Source organism: Episyrphus balteatus, chromosome 4, assembly GCF_945859705.1.
Source record: "Episyrphus balteatus chromosome 4, idEpiBalt1.1, whole genome shotgun sequence".
NCBI classification, from domain to species: Eukaryota; Metazoa; Arthropoda; class Insecta; order Diptera; family Syrphidae; genus Episyrphus; species Episyrphus balteatus.
Genome location: NC_079137.1, coordinates 607,891 through 629,311, shown reverse-complemented (window position 1 = coordinate 629,311; position 21,421 = coordinate 607,891). Strand labels below are relative to the sequence as shown.

The 21,421-nt window shown below is 30.9% G+C and overlaps 5 protein-coding genes across 5 annotated transcripts; 3 read left to right on the top strand and 2 right to left on the bottom strand.

Annotated features, from left to right (window-relative positions):
- The first annotated feature begins 1,533 nt into the window (after window positions 1-1,533).
- LOC129918866 (sorbitol dehydrogenase) lies at window positions 1,534-5,075 on the top strand. Its single transcript, XM_055999610.1, has 5 exons — window positions 1,534-1,760; window positions 3,757-3,790; window positions 3,852-4,540; window positions 4,606-4,727; window positions 4,794-5,075. Exons 1-5 carry the CDS (start codon window positions 1,707-1,709, stop codon window positions 4,975-4,977), a joined length of 1,083 nt encoding a protein of 360 aa, XP_055855585.1. The 5' UTR covers window positions 1,534-1,706; the 3' UTR covers window positions 4,978-5,075.
- A 3,573-nt stretch (window positions 5,076-8,648) lies between these two features.
- LOC129919876 (retinoid-inducible serine carboxypeptidase-like) lies at window positions 8,649-10,540 on the top strand. Its single transcript, XM_056000974.1, has 5 exons — window positions 8,649-8,783; window positions 9,042-9,619; window positions 9,683-9,893; window positions 9,961-10,146; window positions 10,211-10,540. The coding sequence occupies exons 1-5, from the start codon at window positions 8,726-8,728 to the stop codon at window positions 10,507-10,509; spliced, it is 1,332 nt and encodes a 443-aa protein (XP_055856949.1). The 5' UTR covers window positions 8,649-8,725; the 3' UTR covers window positions 10,510-10,540.
- A 1,816-nt stretch (window positions 10,541-12,356) lies between these two features.
- Window positions 12,357-16,021, bottom strand: LOC129919892 (transmembrane protein 169). The gene is made up of 3 exons (XM_056000990.1): window positions 15,371-16,021; window positions 13,472-13,988; window positions 12,357-13,401 (listed from the first exon to the last, which is right to left on the bottom strand). Exons 1-3 carry the CDS (start codon window positions 15,506-15,508, stop codon window positions 12,836-12,838), a joined length of 1,221 nt encoding a protein of 406 aa, XP_055856965.1. The 5' UTR covers window positions 15,509-16,021; the 3' UTR covers window positions 12,357-12,835.
- Window positions 16,022-17,612: 1,591 nt separating this feature from the next.
- Window positions 17,613-18,536, top strand: LOC129918360 (zinc finger CCHC domain-containing protein 10). The gene is made up of 2 exons (XM_055998839.1): window positions 17,613-17,917; window positions 17,973-18,536. Exons 1-2 carry the CDS (start codon window positions 17,871-17,873, stop codon window positions 18,427-18,429), a joined length of 504 nt encoding a protein of 167 aa, XP_055854814.1. The 5' UTR covers window positions 17,613-17,870; the 3' UTR covers window positions 18,430-18,536.
- On the bottom strand, window positions 18,456-19,013 carry LOC129918361 (uncharacterized). The gene is made up of 2 exons (XM_055998841.1): window positions 18,801-19,013; window positions 18,456-18,740 (listed from the first exon to the last, which is right to left on the bottom strand). Exons 1-2 carry the CDS (start codon window positions 18,924-18,926, stop codon window positions 18,549-18,551), a joined length of 318 nt encoding a protein of 105 aa, XP_055854816.1. The 5' UTR covers window positions 18,927-19,013; the 3' UTR covers window positions 18,456-18,548.
- Between the last annotated feature and the right edge of the window lie 2,408 nt (window positions 19,014-21,421).

Below are 21,421 nucleotides of genomic sequence, written 5' to 3'. Positions count from 1 at the left end.
AACTAGAGGTCATAACAGAATATTTACCTACGTAAATGGCAATTTCTTCCTTTATCACTACGTTATCATTTTAGCAGATGCTTTATGTAGACCTTAAACAAAACAGCACTTGTCTTCTAAAGTATAAAAGTTTAATCTTGTTTATAATTTTATATGGAGTAATAAATATAAATGATAACACTATAAAGTTGATTTATTTTAGTTACATATGCACCTTTAAACTATGCCGAAACAGTATAATTTAGAAGATAGATTCTTCAAGCAGAAAAGCAAATAAAATTGAAGTTAGCTTTTTGCTAAATAAAAACAATCAAATTTTAATTGTAACAAATAATGACAGAAAGATTTATAGCAAGTCATTTATTACACATCTCCTTAGAGTACTTTATTTTTAACAACGCACGTTATTTTAATTGCAGGGCTTGTAAATTTGTTTCTCAGTGTCCCTCACATGAAATTCAAGGTGGTGTTTTAGTAATATTCTTTTTGTATAGAAGTTAGCTTTAGACTTTTTTCTACAAAAAGTTATAAACCAAAATCTTTAAACGACGAATACTCAAAACTCGAAATTTGTCACCTTCTCACGCTGAACGCTTCACATATCACCAAAAACTATTACTACCCCATTTAATAAAACCCAAAACATTTTGGGAACAGAATGTTCAATAAAGAAGAAGGAATAATTTTAAATTTTTCAATGCAAAAAAAGTTACGTATACGCCACAGTGGCTCTATAAGTGCCTTTATATTTAATCAATGTCAATTAACTGACTATGAAATCTTTATATTTGAAGGATCTTAATTTTACTTGTGGCAGTAAGACCTCTGAAGCCTAAATGACCAAAATCGCAAATAAAAAATAAAAAAGGGGTTCATCCTATTTGTAAATCATTGCATGACCAATTTTGAGAATGTTCAGCAAAATTATTTCTTGACAATTTGTATTAAAATTTTCAAATACAAATTAGTAACACATACGCCACAGTGTCTCTCTAGTTGAAAAGTGCTGAAAATTTCACTACAAAATCAGTGTTTCCGAATTTATAGTATTATTTCTATTTTTTGTTCGCCAATCATTCAACAGAAAAATGTACACGTTTAAAGTTTGTCATCTACGTGTTTTTCAGCATTTATTAAAAGGGTAATTCAACTAAATTAACTACAAAATTAAGTGCTCAATTTATACAGAAAAAAAAGTATTCGAAATCACTTTTTTGTTTTATCTATAGCGAGAATTAATTAACCTGGGAACACTGTATTCAAATATACGATGAACAACATTATTTTTAAACACCTTTTTTATATCTCAAAACAAAAGTAAATCAAATTTCCTTTACATGTTGTTTTCAATCGGAGGCGAAGATGTAATTCAAATGTAACAAAATTATATTTAATTGAAAATTAACAATAAAAAACGCTAATTAAGTGTTATCAGTGTTTATAGCTCGCGTATAATACCTTTTATTGTATTTGTTGTAAACTTATGACATAAATAAAAAAGTTGTATAGGAACATTATTATGAAGTAAGTTTTCACATAATCAGAATCAGTTGAAGCAGAGCAGCTAACCCGGCAAGACGTGTTTTGGTTTATACTTATAAAATATTGATACCAAAATACCTAATACGCTTATAGAATCAAGATTTTTAATCCAAAAAGTGATACATATCTTTCATATATTTGATTCTCATTAAAAACAAATAAAAATGTCTAAAGATAATCTAACCGCAGTTTTATATGGAGTTGAAGACTTACGCCTGGTGAGTGGGTGTTTTGTTTAAGATTATTTATTCCAGCAGTGCCTCAGGAATTCCACCAGTATTGTTTTTTTTTTTTTATTTATTTTGGGTTTTGTGATTGATCAGTGAATAGAGAAAATATGGTTTAATATTTATTTCATTTTAAAATAAAATGAACACGGAACAGCAACAGTATCAATCTGTCATCTATAAATAGAAAAGGTCAAAGTGGTCAACTAAAAAAAATAATGCATATTGCATTTGATAACGTGGGTCTTCTTCACAGCCGAATAAGCTCAATAAAATGCATGAAAATTGATTATGAACAAAATTTTAAGATATGTTATAACAATAAATCCTGTTTAAGTAAAAGTTTGAACTGCCAAGTATGGCAAATATTTTCGATGAGAAATTCTTTGTTTCTCTTGAAGCTTGTGTTGGCATCGTTGCAAAATTGTTTTCACGAAAATACATCAACAAATTTGGGATATAGAGAACAAAACTAAAAACCTGATTACCTATATAATTTAGTATTGAAGCTAAAAAAAAAACTATTGATCAGATGGTAAAAAAGGCATCTGACAAAAAAAAAGCTTTTACAATAAACAAAACTCTTTGATTTGAACGTCATTTGTTTATACCCAAAATACACCTTCTTTTTCCTCATTTATTTTGAGATTCATCTTTGCCAAGTGCACTAATATGTTGAGGTATACCTGAGTTTATTGCATTCTGAAAAAAATACAAATGCATTTTGCATTTAATAACATTTAACACGTGTTTTCTTCATACTAGAGGAAGCATAAGTGGATTTTATTGATTAGGAACAAACTTTAGAAGAGTTTTGTTTTTGTATGGAAACATGAAGTGAGTTTGCAAGGTTATAACTGTCAAGTGTGCAATAAATTAATATTTGATAAGAATTTTCTTTATTTTGAATTAGCTATATAATTTTTTTTATAGATATTTGAAAAATAAACGCAATAAATCAAAATTGGCGTAATAAGAAAAATAGAAACAAACATATCCACTTGGTGTTCTCTTTTGGCAGGAGCGAGAGCTATACACTATACAGCTCCTTCTTAGATTAAAAAGTACATTATCTTTTTATTTATTTATTTAGGTATTTATTTATTTATTTACTTATTTATTTATTTTTTTATTTATTTATTTATTCATTTAATCTACGATATATAATTATTAAAATTAAAGAAAAGTTAAATTTAAAATTGAACTTATAAATCTTTAACTTATGTATGATCTTTATTTTAAAATATATCGAGTTTTTACAACAATTAATAAATAAAAATAAAGCTACGCGTTTCAGAATTTACTCCATCATCGAGCTTCGAATGCAAATTTTCAAATTTATCAATTTTTTATCAATTTATCTGTTTTTCATTTTTGAGAAAGTATTTCAAGACTGTTAACTTCAAGAGCTGAAGATGAAAACTTGAAACATTGAGCCATAAAATTTAACAAAATTGAGCCATAAGAACACAATTTTTTGCATTCAAATTAAAAAATGAAGAGTAGCTACATATATCAATTTTTTTTATATTTATTTTATGAAAAAAAAGATAAAGACAGTCTTATTGGTTTTTTGTAAAAGAAGGTAAAGTTCGTAGTCTCTAACAAATAATTTTTTTATTTTAAATGAATTTGTTTTCTTCAAAGCCCCAAAAATAAGAAAATGAATGTAACAAAAAAAAAAAAAAAACAAAAATAAAATGAATGTTTAATCCTCATCAGCGGAATTCTCTAGGCACAAAAACAGTTTTTTAGGAATGGATGTTTTTCATGTTTTTTTTTTTTTTTAATCTATTTTCGCGTAATAAAGTTGAATGTTGAATTTTAAATCATATGAATCTAAGATTAAATTAAAGATAAAGAAAACAGTATTTTAAATCTATTCATTTCACTTCTTACAAAAAAACACCCTTTCACCCAACATATTTATGAACAGTTGCTAAAGTTGATCGCAATTAATTAAAATCATATTTTCCCTCTATTACAGGAACAACGTCCAATTCCAGAAATCGCCGACAATGGTAACACTTACATCAAAACCGATTTAAAAACAATTCTAATATTTTTTTTGTTTATTTGCAGAGGTTCTCTTGGAAATGGACTCTGTTGGTATTTGCGGATCAGATGTACATTATTTAGTTCATGGTCGAATTGGTGATTTTGTTGTCAATAAGCCAATGATAATTGGTCATGAAGCAGCAGGTGTTGTAGCGAAATGTGGAAAAAATGTTAAAAATGTGGCTGTAGGTGACAGGGTTGCCATTGAACCTGGTGTACCATGTAGACTGTGTCATTTCTGTAAGACTGGAAAATACAATTTGTGCCCAGATATGGCCTTCTGTGCCACACCACCATACGATGGCAATCTGACAAAATACTATCGTCATGCTGCTGATTTTTGCTTCAAACTACCACCTCATGTAACAATGGAGGAGGGAGCCCTGCTCGAACCACTTTCCGTTGGTGTTCATGCTTGTCGCAGAGCTGATGTTGGTTTAGGATCAGAAGTTATGATTCTTGGAGCTGGTCCTATTGGTCTAGTGACATTGTTGGTTGCTCAATCGATGGGTGCATCAAATATTGTGATAACAGATATCTCTCAAAACCGATTAGATGTTGCCAAAAGCTTAGGTGCCACGCACACGGTTTTAATTGCAAAAGATAAAACCGAGGAACAAACTGTGAAGGAAATTCAAACATTGATACCAAACTCTCCTGACAAATCTATTGATTGCTGTGGAGCTGAGTCAACGATAAGATTGGCTATTTTGGTAAAAATTTTATTGAATATTAAATTTGTGTTTTTTTTTTTAACAAAAAAAGTAATATTTTACAGGGAACACGGTCAGGTGGATGTGTGGTCATTGTTGGAATGGGTGCAAATGAAAGTAAAGTACCCTTAATTAATGCTTGCGCTCGTGAAGTTGATATTCGTGGAGTTTTCCGTTATTGTAACGAGTAAGTTTTTTTTAAAACCCAATTTTTCATAAGTAATTTATCTAATTTTAATTTTATTTTTTATAGCTATCCAACAGCTCTAGCTTTAGTTGCATCAGGGAAAGTAGATGTTAAGCGTTTAGTTACTCATCATTTTGATATCACAGAAACTGCAAAAGCTTTCGAAACCTCTCGTTACGGACATGGAGGTGCTATTAAAGTCATGATCCATTGCCAGCCCAGAGATAAGAACAACACTAAGCCATTTTAAGATACTCGAGATAAAAGAAAATTATTTTGTTAATTATGTTTAATATTAAATTGTTTGTTTGATGCTTCTTTTGATTGAAAATAAAAAAATATTTTTTTAAAATACCTTCCAGCTTTGAATTATTCAAGAGAAATATAAGAATAACCTATAGTTTGAAATACAGCAAAGCAAAAGCAGCACTTCCAATATTGAAGCCCGAGCCTTTACTGATCATTATTTTGAGGATCCTGTTATCAGAAACAAAACATTTTTTTTTGTGGGAGAGTTATGTTTAACCAATGTGAACAAAACGTTTAGGACGTAAGAGTTCTGATACAGTATTCAACAGTTTGATTTTGCGAGTTTTCCAATAAATATAAGAATAATATAAAATCATATTTTAAATATTAAACCTGTATCATTTTTCTTGTCAGAAAGCAGATCTGTTTAGTTCAAATCTTTGTTTTATTAAACAAATACCAAAATATTGAGTTTGTTCTCGTTCTGATTTCAACGAACTTATTGTTATGTCGACAAATGGTGCTTATTTGTTTTAGATTTTTTTAACACAAAGTAAATTAATGAATGATTTATTATACGACACACTGTATTAGATTTTATGATTGAATTTTTTATAAACTCCTGCTCAAAATTAACGCACACTTTTTTTTTCTTTAGTTATACCCCTGCATCTTGTTTAAAATGGCTTTAAAATTATTTGTTGTATTTTTTTATGTTTGCTTATTGTTAAGCAAGTCAGAAAAATGCTAAACTGCAACTGCAACAGTATTATCAACCAAAAGAAGATGAACCAAATTTAGCAATTCAAGGTCTGAAAACTGATATTAAAATAATTTTTGTTTTTAAAGAAAAAAAAAATTTTTAAATGGAAGCACGTGACAGTTCTTTCCAATAATTTTATTCAATACTTGGTATGGTCTCCCCTAGCGCATATGATAATTTGGAGTGGTCTGTTAATTCCACGAATAAACTTTTGAAGGTTTTGTTGTAACTTTTCTTTCACTGCAGATTTCTGTTGATCAAGGTGGATTTTGGTCGCAAATGCATTTTTTTCAACATTTCCTAGACATGTTCTATTGAATTTAAATCCGGATATCTGTGTGGTCAATTCAAGGGTGGCATATTTTAATCTTGAAGATATTCTCAAACCACTCTAGCATGCATTATCGTGCATCAGACTGAACTGTGGACCAAATCTAGGGATGATTGGAACCGCATGCTGTTCGAGGATATCAGTCAAGTATCTTTGGGTACATAAAGTAGGTCTAGGAGAGCTCACTAGCTCCGTACGTGTTGTAAAGCTGATTTTACTCCATGAAAATTCATGACTCATCTTTAAAAGGTTCGCGGGTTGACAGATAGACTTCAGCATACCCCTACAAATCTTCCCCACAAACATTTTATTCGTTATACTATGTTTCCACCTACGCTAAATCCGAGATTTAGCTAAGTAGATTTAGCAAAAAACTCGAGATTTATTCTAAATCTCAGATATAAAATGGTTGAAAATCTTGGATTTGGGGTAGGTGAACCCAAATCCGTGATAAAGCGAAGTAGATTTAGAATAAATCTCGAGATTTATTCTAAATCTACTTAGCTAAATCTCAGATTTACGGTAGGTGGAAACGTGCTCTTACCTTCAATTTAAGCTCACTCCTGTCCTTTGTATATAAAATCTATAGTACTATCATGAAGTGCAATTTTTTAGTTTGTTCGTTACCTGAGTGGTCGCGAGGGCGCTTAGATCAAATTAATAATGGGAGTAAGGAGATGAGATATACATTTCTGTTTGAAATTTGACATATTTTTTAGTTCGTTCGCTAGCTTACTTTTTTGGTGGCGCTGTTTTTTTTTCATGATAGTACTATAGATTTTATATACAAAGCTCCTGTCTCATTTGAGAAAATAACCACGATACAGTGAGATAGAGTAATAATAGGACTTTTCTGTAAAATAAATATGATGTGCGTTAAATTTGAGCAGGAGTGTATTTGTTTAATATTTTTTTAGTTTGCAAATTGAAAAAAATTTACATGAATATTTTTCCTCGACCTTTTGGAGTCAATCAAAAATTTTCTTGGCACAAAAACATTTTTTTTTTTTTACCTGATTGTTTTCGGAGCCGACAAACAAAATTAGCAATTTTTTGTAAGTTGAGTTTTTTTTTAAAGATAGTTAAAAATGTAGTTTAATTGCAATTGCCTATTTATTTATACCGTCTGCAAAGTTTAATAAAATCAATAACCAAGATATTAATAAAAAGGGAAAAAACACGTTTAGAATCACCGAAGGAAGTCAAAATTTTCCCATTTACTTTTAATGATAGTGCCATTGTTTTTTAATATTAATTATTTTAATTTCCACTCAAATCAAGAGGGGTTGTGTACCAATCTATAAGGTCTAACTTTTTTGATTAGAGCATCTTATGCAAATCAACTCGGACGTATATTTTTTTAATTTTACATTCTGTGTAGGTATAATTACCTTAAGTTGCATTAGTAATGTCAATAAACCTCTGTTTGTTATTAATCTATATACACAGAAAAAAAGGGTACCTTAAAATAATATGATGCCTACCTTAGATCCCACCTTTTAAAACAATACAATTCCCTCTTAAATTAAGTGGAATCCGCTTAAATTTGGTTAAGGTAAACTTTACTTCATTTTAATGTGAATTTTAATCTTAAAAAAAACAACAAAAATAAAAATTTAAGATAGTCAGACTTCAGTTTTTTTTTTTATTTCCAAAAGTGAGATAGGCTGATGGTAAACCACTTGCCTAGTGACCCAGCATTTGTAGGTTTGATCCCCAGTGGCTGCCAGTTTTTTTTTTTTTTTTTTATTAAAATGTAGGTATCTACATTTGCGCATTCAAGAAATTAAGAAGAATTGTTAACTTAATTTAAAACGGAAGTCATCTTGGCAAAAAACCATGCGGAAATCCGCTTAACTCAATGTGGAATCCGTTTGTTTTTAGGTAGTCTTTTTTCTCCGTGTAGTAATTAACTGAAGCTCCTATCACATTTATTATTGATCTACATATATTACCACTTATCTTAAACCAAAGCTAAGTTAACATGTCTCAAGTAAAGCGTGGGTATAACCAAGAGTATTATCTAAACTAAAGTTCTTATCAGAAAAACCCTTTTTTTAAATACTTCACAAAATATTACTAAACTTTTAACATGAACATATGTACATATTTTATTGATGATTTGTTACTTAGATTTTACTAATGCCTAACTGAAGCTTCTGTTGTCTGTATGTCTTGTCTATTTTTTTTTTCTGTGTACTGCTTAAACATTCTGCACTAAACCTCTATTAGCAATATTATTGATATTGAAATTATTTAACCCAGCAGTAACTCTACAAACTATTTATGTGTTGTGTTTTTAAAATTATCCAAACGTGAGACTTCTTCTTTTCCTTACGTTATAGCTTTGACGCAGTTTAAAAGTTTTATTTTAGAAAATAATAGGCTAGCCAATTGGTCATTTTCATAAATTGATAGCCATAAAGAGAACTTCTTATCGAGTCTATGCGCGGTACTTGTAAAAAAAACAAAAAAAAAATGAGGGCAAAATCCTACTTTAAGCCCAACAATTGAAAGTTGAAGAAGATAACAAACAAATATTAATCTTCGCTACTGACAGGTGTGTATAAGCCGATAGATATCGAATTGACTCTCATATAAAAACCAGCCAACCAAGTAGCTTAGTTCTGATTTCTTTTTCTATTCCGCACCATAATGGTCAGATTGTTGGTAGTTGCTTTTGCTGTAACAGCTTGTTTCTTATTGCTTGAGAGTAAGTGAATAAAGCTTGATAATATTTTTTAACTGTGTTTATGAAATGATATGCATTTTTAAGTGAGAGTTTACTGATGAAAATAAAATTTAAAACCTTTGAAATAAAAGTTAAAAGTTAAAAAAAAATATGAAGACCATATCATTGCGTTATGAGTCCTCAAATTCTATTTTGATTATAATAAAAAATCCTTTTTTTATATAAAAAAAACTTGACAACTTCTAAACTAGTGTTAAAAATCATCTCATTTCACAACAGCTTCTGCCAAGGAAGGTTTCGGACCTGGAAACCAAGATTATGGCTATGTTGATGTTCGCAAAGGAGCTCATATGTTTTACTGGCTCTTCTACACCACAGCCAATGTTTCTAAATACACTGACCGTCCATTAGCGATTTGGCTACAAGGCGGTCCTGGAGCCTCATCTACGGGTTATGGGAATTTCGAAGAATTAGGTCCATTAACTTTGGACTTGGTGGCACGCAATCATACCTGGGTTAAGGATATGAATGTTCTCTTCATTGATAATCCAGTTGGAAGTGGTTTCAGTTATGTGGATAGTTCAAAATACTTGACAAGAAACAATAAGCAAATAGCTCTTGATTTGGTTGAACTTATGAAAGGATTTTACAATAATCACCCTGAATTTAAGAAAGTTCCTTTGCATATATTCTGTGAAAGTTATGGTGGAAAAATGGCACCAGAATTTGCCTTGGAATTATACCATGCCATCGAGAAGAAAGAAATCGAAAGTAATTTGAAGTCGGTAGCCCTTGGTGATCCCTGGGTTTCACCTATGGATTCTGTTAATGCTTGGGCGCCACTTTTGTTGAATATGGTAAGAAATAAAAAAATACTAAGCGCACTTTTTTTTCTTATTACCTAAGGATTATTTTATTAGGGTATTATTGATCATGATGGTCATGATAAAATTATGAAATCTGCAGACAAAACCGGAAAAGCACTTGATAATGGCAAATATTCACAATCAACATTATATTGGAGTGACACTCAACGTGTTTTGTTGGATGAATCTAAGGGTGTTGATTTTTATAATATTTTATTGCCAACAAATGGAGATGCTTATTCAAGATCTCTTTTGAGCAATGAAGGTAAAAAAAAATTAGTGTGAATTAATTTATGTGCATAAATTCTCATATTTCATTATGATTCCTTTAGAACTTATGTACAGAACATTGGTTAAGTATGATATCGATGAAAACCGTGATCAAATTTTGCAAAACTTAATGCGTGGAGCGGTTAGCAAGGCATTGAAAATTCCAAAGAATGTTGTTTGGGGATCACAAAGTTCAACAACATTTAATGTTTTGATGGGTGATTTTATGAAACCTGTTGTAGACATTGGTAAACATTTCTATGAAGGTTTTGTTTAATGGATTTATTTACGTTTGTTTCTTTTTTATTTCAGTTGAAACCCTTCTTAACTCGACATCATTAGAAGTTTCTGTCTTCTCGGGACAATTGGATCTTATTTGTGCAACACCTGGTGCAGTCAATTGGATTAATGGCATGAAATGGAACAACAAATCGGCATACGAATCTGCACCAAGAGTGGGCATTGTTGTTGATCGTGTCCTTGAGGGTTATCAAAAAGAGGCTGGCAAATTTGCCATGTTCTGGGTTGATCGGGCCGGGCATATGGTACCAAATGATAATCCTCGTGCAATGGATTACATATTGAAAAAATATACAAAGTACGATAATTAAAAAATTAATAAATTTAGATTTTGAGTAAAAATCGTGTTCTGATGGTTTTTTTTTTTTGCATACAATTTTTTAATCAAAAATATCACGGAGCTGATGTTTTACGAAACAAGTACCAAAAGATATTTCGGGCCCAATCCAAAGACGAGATTCTTGGAAGAACGATTGAAGAACCCAGTCAATCTTTGAAAAGGCAACAAATGTATTGAAAGTTATATAAGCAATGCGGTGAAATTGCTCACTCAAGAAAGCAGTAAAAATCCGCAATACCGAGTATTTCAAGGCGTAGAACAGTTGAGGTAGAATCAACACAATTTGGGTAAAGCTAGAATGAGCTGAAGTACATCTCCGGATACTGTACATGATTTCATGCAGGGATACTTATGTTCTCCGACATAAAAGGTCTGAGGACCTACATAAATATAAGCTAGAAAGTAGGGACTGAAAAAGCCATGTCCTTTTTTGACTAAAAAATAAGAAAAAAGGAAGACAATCAATGTTAGACACACAAATCAATAATTTTTGGCCTCAAAAAGGATGTGGTTTCTGGGTTTTGTTTTTTTTTTTTTTTTTGAATCGGTTCGTCAAAAGCAACAACAATATCCAAGACAAATTTGTTTACAACAATGGGCAGCTGTCAAAACCTTAAGTAGCCATTTTTAAGTTTTGACAATTCTCGATCCAGAGTTTTTTCTAATGATCATACCTTCTCTTTTTATACCATGGCACAGCACAGCACACGCGCTAATATTCACCTATAAGAGGAAATGGATGGTAGCGGGAGAGAAACAAGAATTCGTAAAAAAAAAGTGCAGTAAGTTCCCAGATCGTTTGGGTTACAATTCAAATAAAACTTGATGAAGAAACGGAAATAAATTTTTGTATTTCAAATAATTGATGTTTGAAATAAAGTTTATTATGTTTTTTTTTTTGTATTGAAAATTAAAATTATAAAATGGCAAGTTGTTTAAACGAGGGAAAAACAATCTAAATTGTGATTTATGCAAAAAATGCAAAAAGAAGTAAGAAAAAGGACATGGATTGCATCAAGAAAAATCTATAGACAACGGTTATCCTCTTTCCTCTTGTGCGGGAGGTGCATTTTTCTAATAAATTGACTTAAAATGGAAAAAAAACGGCTCATGCACTACTCTCTTTTAACTCAAATATCTTATTCACTCTTGATTAGGTACATTTTAAATGGCGACTTTAAATTTAATGGAGTGTGAATAAACTGGCCCAAAGTTAATTTGATGAACAATTTTTAAACAAAAATATTTTTGAAACAAAAATTATGGAAACAAAAGAAATGAAAAACAAAAGCTTTAACTTGTTTTTTTTTTTCAAAATTCTAAATACGTTATTTGTAATATTCAGTTCAATGACCGCCCAGACCGGTCTGCTCAAATGCTACTATTTAAATTTGCGATAGATCGGAGTTTCATGAGTTTTTTTGTAAGGTGTTTTTTTTAACTATTCTTTCTCCAAATAATATTAGTATAATATACTAAAAAATTTAAACAAAAACCACGAATTATTTCGAATAATTTTTATTCAAAAATCTAAAATATATAGTTATAAAAAATTATTACGTTAAAGTTTATTTTAATTAAAAAAATGCGACACAATAATAAACATATGTCATATCTTAATATTAATTTTAATGTATAAATATTATATGTATAGAAAAGGAAACAATACAAAAAATTGTTTCAACCCATTCGTAAACACAACTAATTTTTATTTTTATTTTTTTGTTAGTTTTACAATTTCTAAATTAAAATTTGTAAAAATTATTAAATTATTTTTTTTTTTTGTTAAATTTAAATTTTTTATGCAAGAACATTTTATTAGATATAATTTGGCTTTTGGAACAAATGTTTTTTATTATTTTGATTACATTTAAGGTATGTTTTTTTTTTTTTTGTTTAAAAAATATGTTTTTTTTTATATTTTTCGTTTTATTTTAATAGATATGAAAATATATCGAATTTTGTAGCTCTCAAATATTTCATTTACATAAAACGTAATTTTGTTTCTGGGCGAATTGTATTTATTTTATTCTGGGAGAGATACATTACAATAGGTAAATACTTAAGCATAGGTACACAAATTATTTACATAGCTTTTAGGATATTATATGGGCTAGCGGATAAATGTACCAATTTGTGAAAATATTTATAATTTATTTGTAAATTAACAAAAGTTTCGCATTATTATCACCATTCAGAGAAATGAAACCACCAGTCTTGAGAGAGGCTCTGTCTCTCAAGATGATTTCTAAGAAACATTTTACTCATCACGAAGCTGTCTTTTGGATTCAATAAAATTATAGTGACAGTTCTTCGGTCGATGTATTTGCATGGGGATGCTCCTCAGGCATACGGATATCTGTTAATATGACAACCTCATATGGACTACAGTCCGAAAGGTGTAAAAATGCACAAAGCCATCCATAGAAGCCTTTTTCTATGTCAGCTATTTCATTCATCCAACTATTGAATTGCAAGCTGATTTGAACGATTCCAGCATAAATTCCTAATCCTATGGTGCAAACTAATATTCCAACTGGATAAGTTACAACAAGTAGTGGTGACACAAAGAACTTGTAAGCAAAACCTTTTTCTTCATTGAAATAGTTAAATACGTTATACCATGTTAGAGTACCGATGTAAAACGAGTACACTGCAGAGAATAAAATTACAAATGGAAGACTTAACATTGATAGGAAAAAGATATGAAGGCCCGTAGTTAAAGAACAGGTCCACCAGAGATTAGCTTTCTTCTGGGTTTCTGTGGCAATGGCAACAGCATTTATTTGCTCCAGCTCCTCACGACTTATGTTTATTTGAAGATCAACACATTGACCTTTCTTTCTACCTCGTTTAATAGTTCCTTGAAATTATAGAATAGAATTTAATTTGGATAGAGACTTTGTCATTTCTTAAGATTTCTATAAAATTACCTGTCATTGTCAAATAATGACTATCAACCGATCGCTTTGTATTAAATCGTTCCAAACTAAAATCATCTCCATTAAGTACGCTTGTTTCTCCAGATTCCAAATCTTCATAATTGGCAATTTCTGGTGAATTTCGATTACTATTTCGAACATGTTTAATATCTGTTCGAATATTTACTCGTTTCTTGGAAGATCTTGTACTGAGACAATCTTGTGATTTGCTCAATTTAGCATCTAAGCTACTTTCGGAATAACTACTTGGTGTTACGGTGGAACTTTCACGACGTGTATTTGGCAGTAATACCGGAGGTAGATTTTCGAAATGTTGTAATTCACTTTCTTCACCCTCGTAAATATTATCTGAACTTGCAGAAATAGGCTTGTTCTGTAGTTGAGTTGTTGAGATTTTAGTTTCATCTAGTGGAATTTGTGGCAGTGGTTGTTTGTTTTTGAGTATAAGTGATGTTTTTAAAAGATCATCTTCTAAACCGGGTGATGATGGAGATACTTTTTGTCGATTCTTTAAAAAAATAAGAAAATATAATAAGCAATAAAGTTGATTTATTACTATATAAACTAGGATTTATCAACTGTGAATCATTTATTTAGAGATATCTCTATTTTTGGTGGCCTGTTCTAAAAATTATAAACCTTTCAACTTCATCAATCATTTCAGAATTAAAAATTATTTAGGTATTATTTCCTAAAGAGATTAACCATGTTTATATACGTCATTATATTCAATTGTTCTGTATCTAACAAAAAATGTCCAAAGTGTGACAAAAAACTGATAAGTTTTTACTGATTTTAGACTACAAAAGAATTTTTTGATTGACTGATTTTGATTAATTAATCTTGTTCTTAACATGTTAAGACTGATAACGTTAATACGTTTAATAAGCTACTTGGGTATTGGTCGGTTTCCCAACTTTTTAAAGGAACTGAGCAAATATAAATAATAGCGACATAGGGCTTTAAAATAATGAACTGGGAAAATTTGCTATTCAAGCATTTTTTCAATTGAAAGTGAGATTAGAATAGACTAGACAGGGTGAATTAGAAGAAGTCTGACAATACTCAGTTTCATGTGCTTTTTTTTTTTTTGTAATAATTTCAATGGCGCAAAATTTTAAACAATTAAATAAACTGCTAAAGCAATTTTAGTAGGTTACTAATCCAAAAAGCAGACTGTTTTTTAACTTAACTAACTAACTTTCTAAATGGCTTTAGCAATTTTCTAAATTGTTTAAAATTTTGCGCTAATATGTTTACTTAAAATTCAAGCGTCAAAAGATTTAAAAAATAGGTGTGTTTTCCAATTTTTCTGAAGAACTTGGATGTTTTTTATCTCTGTCATTTTATTTTAATTTGGTGATTACACTAGTCTGCAAAAATTGCCTTAAAAACGAAGGATTTTGAGTCTGAAATTATTAAGATATTTCAATATAGACAAAAACTTTCAAAAAAGTATCTAAGCATCTTATACCACAAAAGCAAGTACGTGAGACCAAGTCGTTGGTAATTTTTTTTATAATATGAACTGTAAAAACTTTGATTTTTTTAATATGTTTCAAATTTTGTCTAAGCGTTCCTGAAATGAATTTTTCTCCCGCTTCTTTACTAGTTTATGGTTAATTCAAAAAAATTTGTTTTTTAAATTTGTTAAAAATTATTTAAGACAAAATTTTAAGTGAAATCTTTATTTTTTTGAAACAAAGAAAAAAAAAATCACTTCACTTGAAAAAAAGTTTTCTTGAAAAAAATGTGTTTATTCAATCGGTACTCCTGCATTTTATTTACATATAAACAATCAATAGATTAAAAATGATGGGTTTATGCAAAAAGCTTGGCATTGATAGGTTTTATGCAAAAATTTGGTAAACTATTTTTTTCAACCTTTACCTGCACTGCAACAATATGATCAACATAATTTTGGGTTCCATTTGTTTTCTTTGATGTCTGTCGCTTCCTGGGTGGAATGAAAACTGGGCGTTCTTTCATCATATTGGCTTCAGTTGACAATAAAGTTTTACCAACCATTTTCAACAAACTACTTTCTTTTTTAAATATTTGTTTAATTTCTCTCAATATGTATTATATTTTGTATTTGTCTTTTATGGTTTTTTCTTTGTTTGCAAAAAAAATCACAAAATAAATGACAAAAAGGATAACAACAAAAACAAACAAGAGTCCTTAAGATATGTTTTGCCGAACAAAAAAATGCAAATTCAGTTTATTCCACCATTTTTTCTCTGTATTTTAATTCTATTCTAATTTTGTAATGTTTCTATTGTTTTTATAGCACTACTTTATTAATTTTATTTGTTTATTAATTGGATGGAAACTGAATATGTTGAGAATGAAAAAATGAAATGCGACTTTCACTTTATGCACTTTGCGATTGCAATGTTTTATTTTATTGATTTTTCATCTTCAAAGCGGTGTCCTTGTTCTTATTTGAAGTTACCCATAACATAATTTCCACCCTTTTTGCTTTTGTTCTGTCTTCTCTCTGTCTGAGTACTAACTCTGGATGGCATTCAAAGCTTTTAATAGATATTTTTTTGAATTGAAGTGCTTTTGCACATAATAAATAAAGAATACATTTTGAATTCGATTTTATTAAACAAGTGTTTTTACTTGTTTTTGTAATAACTTCGAAAAATATTTTTGAATGGTTTATCCCTTTAAAGGAAGTATACCATTTAAATTCTTATATATAACACAAAAATTCAGAATTTTTTTTTTTGAAAATTGTTGGAGCCGTTTTTGTAAAAAATAATTGTTTTTATATGAAATTACTAATTTTCAAATTTTTTGTGAAAAAAAATTGATATAGGTACCATTCAGAAGAAATTATTATTCGACACATGCAAAACAAAGTTTCAAAAAAATTTACTTTACAAAAAATAAATAAATATTTGTAAAAAATAAAAAAAATTTCTTTTGAGTACTACTAACATTTTTTCAAAAACGTTTCTAACGAATTTTATAAAAAAAAAAATACTTGTATGCCTACTTGTAAAATATTTTTTGGACAGTTATTAACGGTACCTGCCATAGAAACCTTTTCTTGATTTCTGACTTTCTGGTAGGTAAGCGATGTAACCGATTAAGGTCAAAAACCACTTAAATAAATGTTTTTATAATTTTAAAAACAAATTTTATATATTTTTTAGTGAATTTCTTGTAAAATTAAATTAAAAATATTCTTTTTTTGAAATGTATTCAAATGCTTTAGTATTCTAAGCAATTTTTACCATAAGAACATGTATTTGCGGTCCAGCCGTTCATTTTATTAATTTAGATTTCCCAAAAACTAACTTGATTTAAAAAACTAACAAAATGAAAGTTGAAGAAAAAAACATTCACTCACAAAAGAAGTTCCGCATAAAAAACAATGCGATATGGGCCTGTTCCATTGGAGTTACATACTAGTTTATTAATGAGTAGATCTAGTAGGTACTACTATAACACAAGATCTTCTACTCAAGGAGATGGGAATGTGTTATCAATTCATTACAAAGGAATGTGTATATTTACTCATGAGCTAAGTTTACTCATGAGTGGATTTAGTACTACAATTAAGACATGATCTTCTACTCAAGGGGATGGGAATGTACCTATAAGCCCCGTTCCTTTGGGAGGTGGCAAAGTACTACTAGTAGTTTACTAGCGTTTTTCAATGGAACGCACTTTCAACGAATTCAATACAAATCGTATCTACTCGGGAAGAAGAGCATGAGTAGATGATAAGTACTAGATTAACCAAAACATCTACTAGTAGTAAACTACCACGTCCAATGGACTAAAGATAAACAAAAAAAAAACACCTAGTACCTTTTTATGTGTACTATGTGCCGGGCTACACGGTGATTTTTCAATCGCCTAACCAGTCAGGTTGTAGGCAAGAGGGGTGAGGATTTTCCTCTTTTTGACTTTTGTTCCTAGAAAATGTGAATCGGAACATGATTGGGCACAACACTGTGTAGCCAGGCCCTATGGTTGTTGTATCTCATTCTCATGTTTTTTGACGTGACAAATGTGTTCTCATTCCATTTTATTCCATATACTTTTTTTTGTTAAATAATTCTGCACCCTGGAACGCACTCAAAAAACTACAAATAAAAAATGAAGTTTTTTTGTGACAGATAGAAAAAAAAATAAAATAATTTATCGACGCGAAGTTTACATTTTTCTGAAAAAATAATAGCAATTTTATTAAAAAATTATCCAAATAATACAAAAATAAACCAAACAAAAGTGCCTGTCTGATAATAATAAGTGGTTTCCAATTGGCTTTTATTTTGCACCCAGCTCAATTTCCATTTTTGTTGTTTTCAAAATATCCACAAAGAAAACCTCAAAAATTGTGTCCGAAAAGTTTTTGCGATTTTGTAAAATGACTCTCGTTGGCTTAGCAGCCAGAAAATTATCTCTAAAGAAAAGGTAAATTAAATAATAATATCGCCTCTTGTAAATTACAATCAATTTTTCTATTTAGAAATGCAAAACTAGCTGCAGCTTTTCCGAACGGAGTTCGATGTCAGAAATGCCTCGAATTCGGCCATTGGAGCTATGAATGCAAAGAAACCAAAAGAAAATATGTACATCGAACTTCACGAACAAAACAATTAAATAAGAATCTAGCCAATAAAGAGCAAAAGAAAACTGGCAGCCAAGTAAAAGAACCAAAAGCAAAACGATCCAAAGGCGGCAATTCAAGTTCTGATTCTAGTTCAGATTCAGACTCGGATTCTAGTGCAGAATCTGGTGCTAGCGGATCGTCGGACAGTGACGACGATAGTTCGTCGTCAGACTCATCCGACTCGTCAAGCTCTTCGTCTTCTTCGGGATCGTCTTCTGATGGATCATCTTCCTCTTCCGATGGCACCGTTGAAGTGAAGAAAGAAAAACGAAAAAAGGATGGCAGTAGCAGCGGTTCCTCGTCAGAAGATTGAATTAATTAAATAAGTTATAAAAACAGTTTTTCTCTTGCGAGTTTAGGTACAATTTACTAAGCATTTTTTTAGAAAATAAATAAACATGAGTTAGATTTTAATTTGAAGATTCTGTTTTATTATTCTTCTTCCTCTTCTTCGTTGATGTTTTTCATTAAAATATTCAAGTCCATTTCTTGCTGGTTGACTATTTCTGGGTTGTCAATGAAAACTGGGGTTGCCTCTTGTTTGGTAATAGCTTCAATTTTTTGGGAAGTCTTTTGTGGAGCCGACATGTTAACGGCTTGTGATCTAAGTTGGAGCTCTTCAACCTAAAATAGTATACATTTTTATACGTTTTCGGACGATTTATTAGGACTTTTCAATATTACCTTTAAGGTGTTTATATTTTCATTAATTTTGGATAAAACATTATTTAACTCACGTTCGAGTTGAACTAAAAATAGTTGCTCTTTTTGAATATCGGCTGTTGATTGATATAATTGATTTCGTTTCATTTTTGGATAAATTTATTAAAAAATATTACAAAAAAAGGGAATGTTTATTTATTTATCATTTCATATAAAAGCGAAGGCGAATTCAAAAAAGCTCATAAATGAGTGCGTTTCATGAAGTGACATTTCGCCATTAGTTTAAGGGCTATAATACACTACTAAGAAATAAAGGCATGTATCTAGGTACTTGATTAGGAGTTTACAGCTATGTCGGCTATTACATGAAGCCTCAAGAGGCTTGACTCTTTTTTCGAATTTTCTTTTGATAATCATTCTGTGAGGCGCGTACTATAAAGGCTTGGCCACACCGGAGGGTATGCGGTAGAGGTACGGGTAGCGGTAACGATATTTGTATGAAAAAAATTCCACATCTGAACGTTGATACATTGTATATATATTTCTATAGTACTATCAATCCATGAAAATACTTTAGCGACATCTTTTGGTAGATCTGCACTTCAATTTTCTGCATAAGGTTCAAACATAAAATAAACTAGCGGTCCCAGCGGTGGCGACGCAAAATAGAAAATTCTACTTCATGAGAGTACTATAAGAATATATATACAATGGTTGATATGTCAGTTTGGAATTTTTTTCATACAAGTACCGTTACCTCTACCCGTACCGCTACCGCATACCCTCCGGTGTGGCCAAGCCTTTACACGATGCCTCTTGAGTCAAAGACTCAAATTTGACATTTATCCTTTAATTTAAGTATTGTTGTTGTTGTATTCCACCAAGAAGCAAAAAGAAATGGAAGGGAATGTTGAAAAAATAAAGAGTGGAAAAAGAAACGTCAAAAAAGAGTCTCAGAATTTTGGCCCACGACTCTCCGGTCGGATAATTTTTTGTTTATCTTCTTTCTCTCTTGCACTCATTAGTTTTGAAAAGAGGCGCGCCTCTTGAGGCTTCATGTAATAGCTGACTATTAAAGAATTGTGAAAACTAGGCGGCACTGTAGTCACTACTCGTGTTTTCGTTAAAGAATAATGTTAAAGTCGCAACAAAACTGCCCAAAATAATAAAAAATAAATAATTGAACATTTGTGATGTTATTTTATGATTGTTTTTCCGTATGTGTCGGCGGTATCAGGTTGGTACAAAAAAAAAAGAAAGTGTGCACACCTGTACTTTTTATACATATAGAATCTATGGGCTTTGCTACACAGTATTGTGCCCAATCACGGTCCAATTCACATTTCCTAGGAACGAATGTCAAAAAGAGGAAAATCCTCACCCTTCATTGCCTACAACCTGACTGTTTAGGCGATTGAAAAATCACCGTGTAGCCCATCATTATAGTACTATCATGAAGTGAGATTTTTTAGTTTGTTCGTTAGTTGAGTGGTAGCGAGGGAGCTAAGATTTTCTGTTTAAAATTTTACATTTTTTACTAAGTACTAAGGATATAATATACAATGAGAGTGCTATAGATATACAAAGCACATATTATGTACACGTGATTGAAGTTAGACTTCTTACTCACAGATATTCACTTATTAGGTTCATAGCATAAACAAATTTTTTACAACTATAGCTGCGTTCCTTTGGAAATATTTATCTACTGCTTAGTACTTAAAGCTGCTTTGAACTACTTTTTCAGTATAGCAAAAGTAGTTCAAAGTAGTTTTAAGTACTAAGCAGTAGATAAATATTTCCAAAGGAACGCAGCTTATGAGCACTATAGATGGTGCTACTTGACACATTTTTCAAAAAGTAAATTTTCATAAACAAACTCCGCAAAAGGAGTAGGTATAACTTCAAAAACTCCATACCTAAACGTTGACGGTCCAGTTTGAAGTTTCTTCCATACAATTACCTGCACCGCTATACTGCACACCATTCCTTAAAGGCTTTAACCACACCGGAGGGTACATGCGGTAGCGGTATGGGTAATTTTATGAAAAATTCCAAACTGACACATCAACGTTCAGATGTGGAATTTTTTTCATACAATTACCCGTACCGCTACCGCATACCCCCCAGTGTGGCCAAGCCTTTAAGGCTTGGCCACACCGGAGGGTATGCGGTAGAGGTACGGGTAGCGGTAACGATATTTCTATGAAAAAAATTCCACATCTGAACGTTGATATGTCAGTTTGGAATTTTTTTCATACAAGTACCGTTACCTCTACCCGTACCGCTACCGCATACCCTCCGGTGTGGCCAAGCCTTTAAGGCTTGGCCACACCGGAGGGTACGCGGTAGCGGTACGGGTAGCGGCAACGATATTTGTATTAAAAAAATTCCACACCCGAACGTTGATGTGTCAGTTTGGAATTTTTTCCATACAAATACCCGTACCGTTACCTGTACCTCTACCGCGTACCCTCCGGTGTGGCCAAGCCTTTACTCATATAGATTGTGATCTATTCACAATAACGAATTGGGTATAGTTCCTTTTTTATGTAGTCATGAGCAAACAAAAATTACTTAAGTCTTTCGTGTGTAGTTCCAACTCTGACTACCAAAGTATCATAAACTCAAATTCAAAAAAA

Coding starts and splice junctions, on each gene's coding strand:
- LOC129918866 (XM_055999610.1), top strand. CDS start 1,707: ATGTCTAAAGATAATCTAACCGCAGTTTTATATGGAGTTGAAGACTTA. Junction 1,761..3,756: donor GAGTTGAAGACTTACGCCTG/GTGAGTGGGTGT, acceptor CCTCTATTACAG/GAACAACGTCCAATTCCAGA. Junction 3,791..3,851: donor TCCAGAAATCGCCGACAATG/GTAACACTTACA, acceptor GTTTATTTGCAG/AGGTTCTCTTGGAAATGGAC.
- LOC129919876 (XM_056000974.1), top strand. CDS start 8,726: ATGGTCAGATTGTTGGTAGTTGCTTTTGCTGTAACAGCTTGTTTCTTA. Junction 8,784..9,041: donor TTGTTTCTTATTGCTTGAGA/GTAAGTGAATAA, acceptor ATTTCACAACAG/CTTCTGCCAAGGAAGGTTTC. Junction 9,620..9,682: donor CGCCACTTTTGTTGAATATG/GTAAGAAATAAA, acceptor TTATTTTATTAG/GGTATTATTGATCATGATGG.
- LOC129919892 (XM_056000990.1), bottom strand. CDS start 15,508: ATGGTTGGTAAAACTTTATTGTCAACTGAAGCCAATATGATGAAAGAA. Junction 13,989..15,370: donor ATCATATTGTTGCAGTGCAG/GTAAAGGTTGAA, acceptor ATTTTTTTAAAG/AATCGACAAAAAGTATCTCC. Junction 13,402..13,471: donor TCATTATTTGACAATGACAG/GTAATTTTATAG, acceptor TATAATTTCAAG/GAACTATTAAACGAGGTAGA.
- LOC129918360 (XM_055998839.1), top strand. CDS start 17,871: ATGACTCTCGTTGGCTTAGCAGCCAGAAAATTATCTCTAAAGAAAAG. Junction 17,918..17,972: donor AAATTATCTCTAAAGAAAAG/GTAAATTAAATA, acceptor TTTTCTATTTAG/AAATGCAAAACTAGCTGCAG.
- LOC129918361 (XM_055998841.1), bottom strand. CDS start 18,926: ATGAAACGAAATCAATTATATCAATCAACAGCCGATATTCAAAAAGAG. Junction 18,741..18,800: donor AAAATATAAACACCTTAAAG/GTAATATTGAAA, acceptor ATACTATTTTAG/GTTGAAGAGCTCCAACTTAG.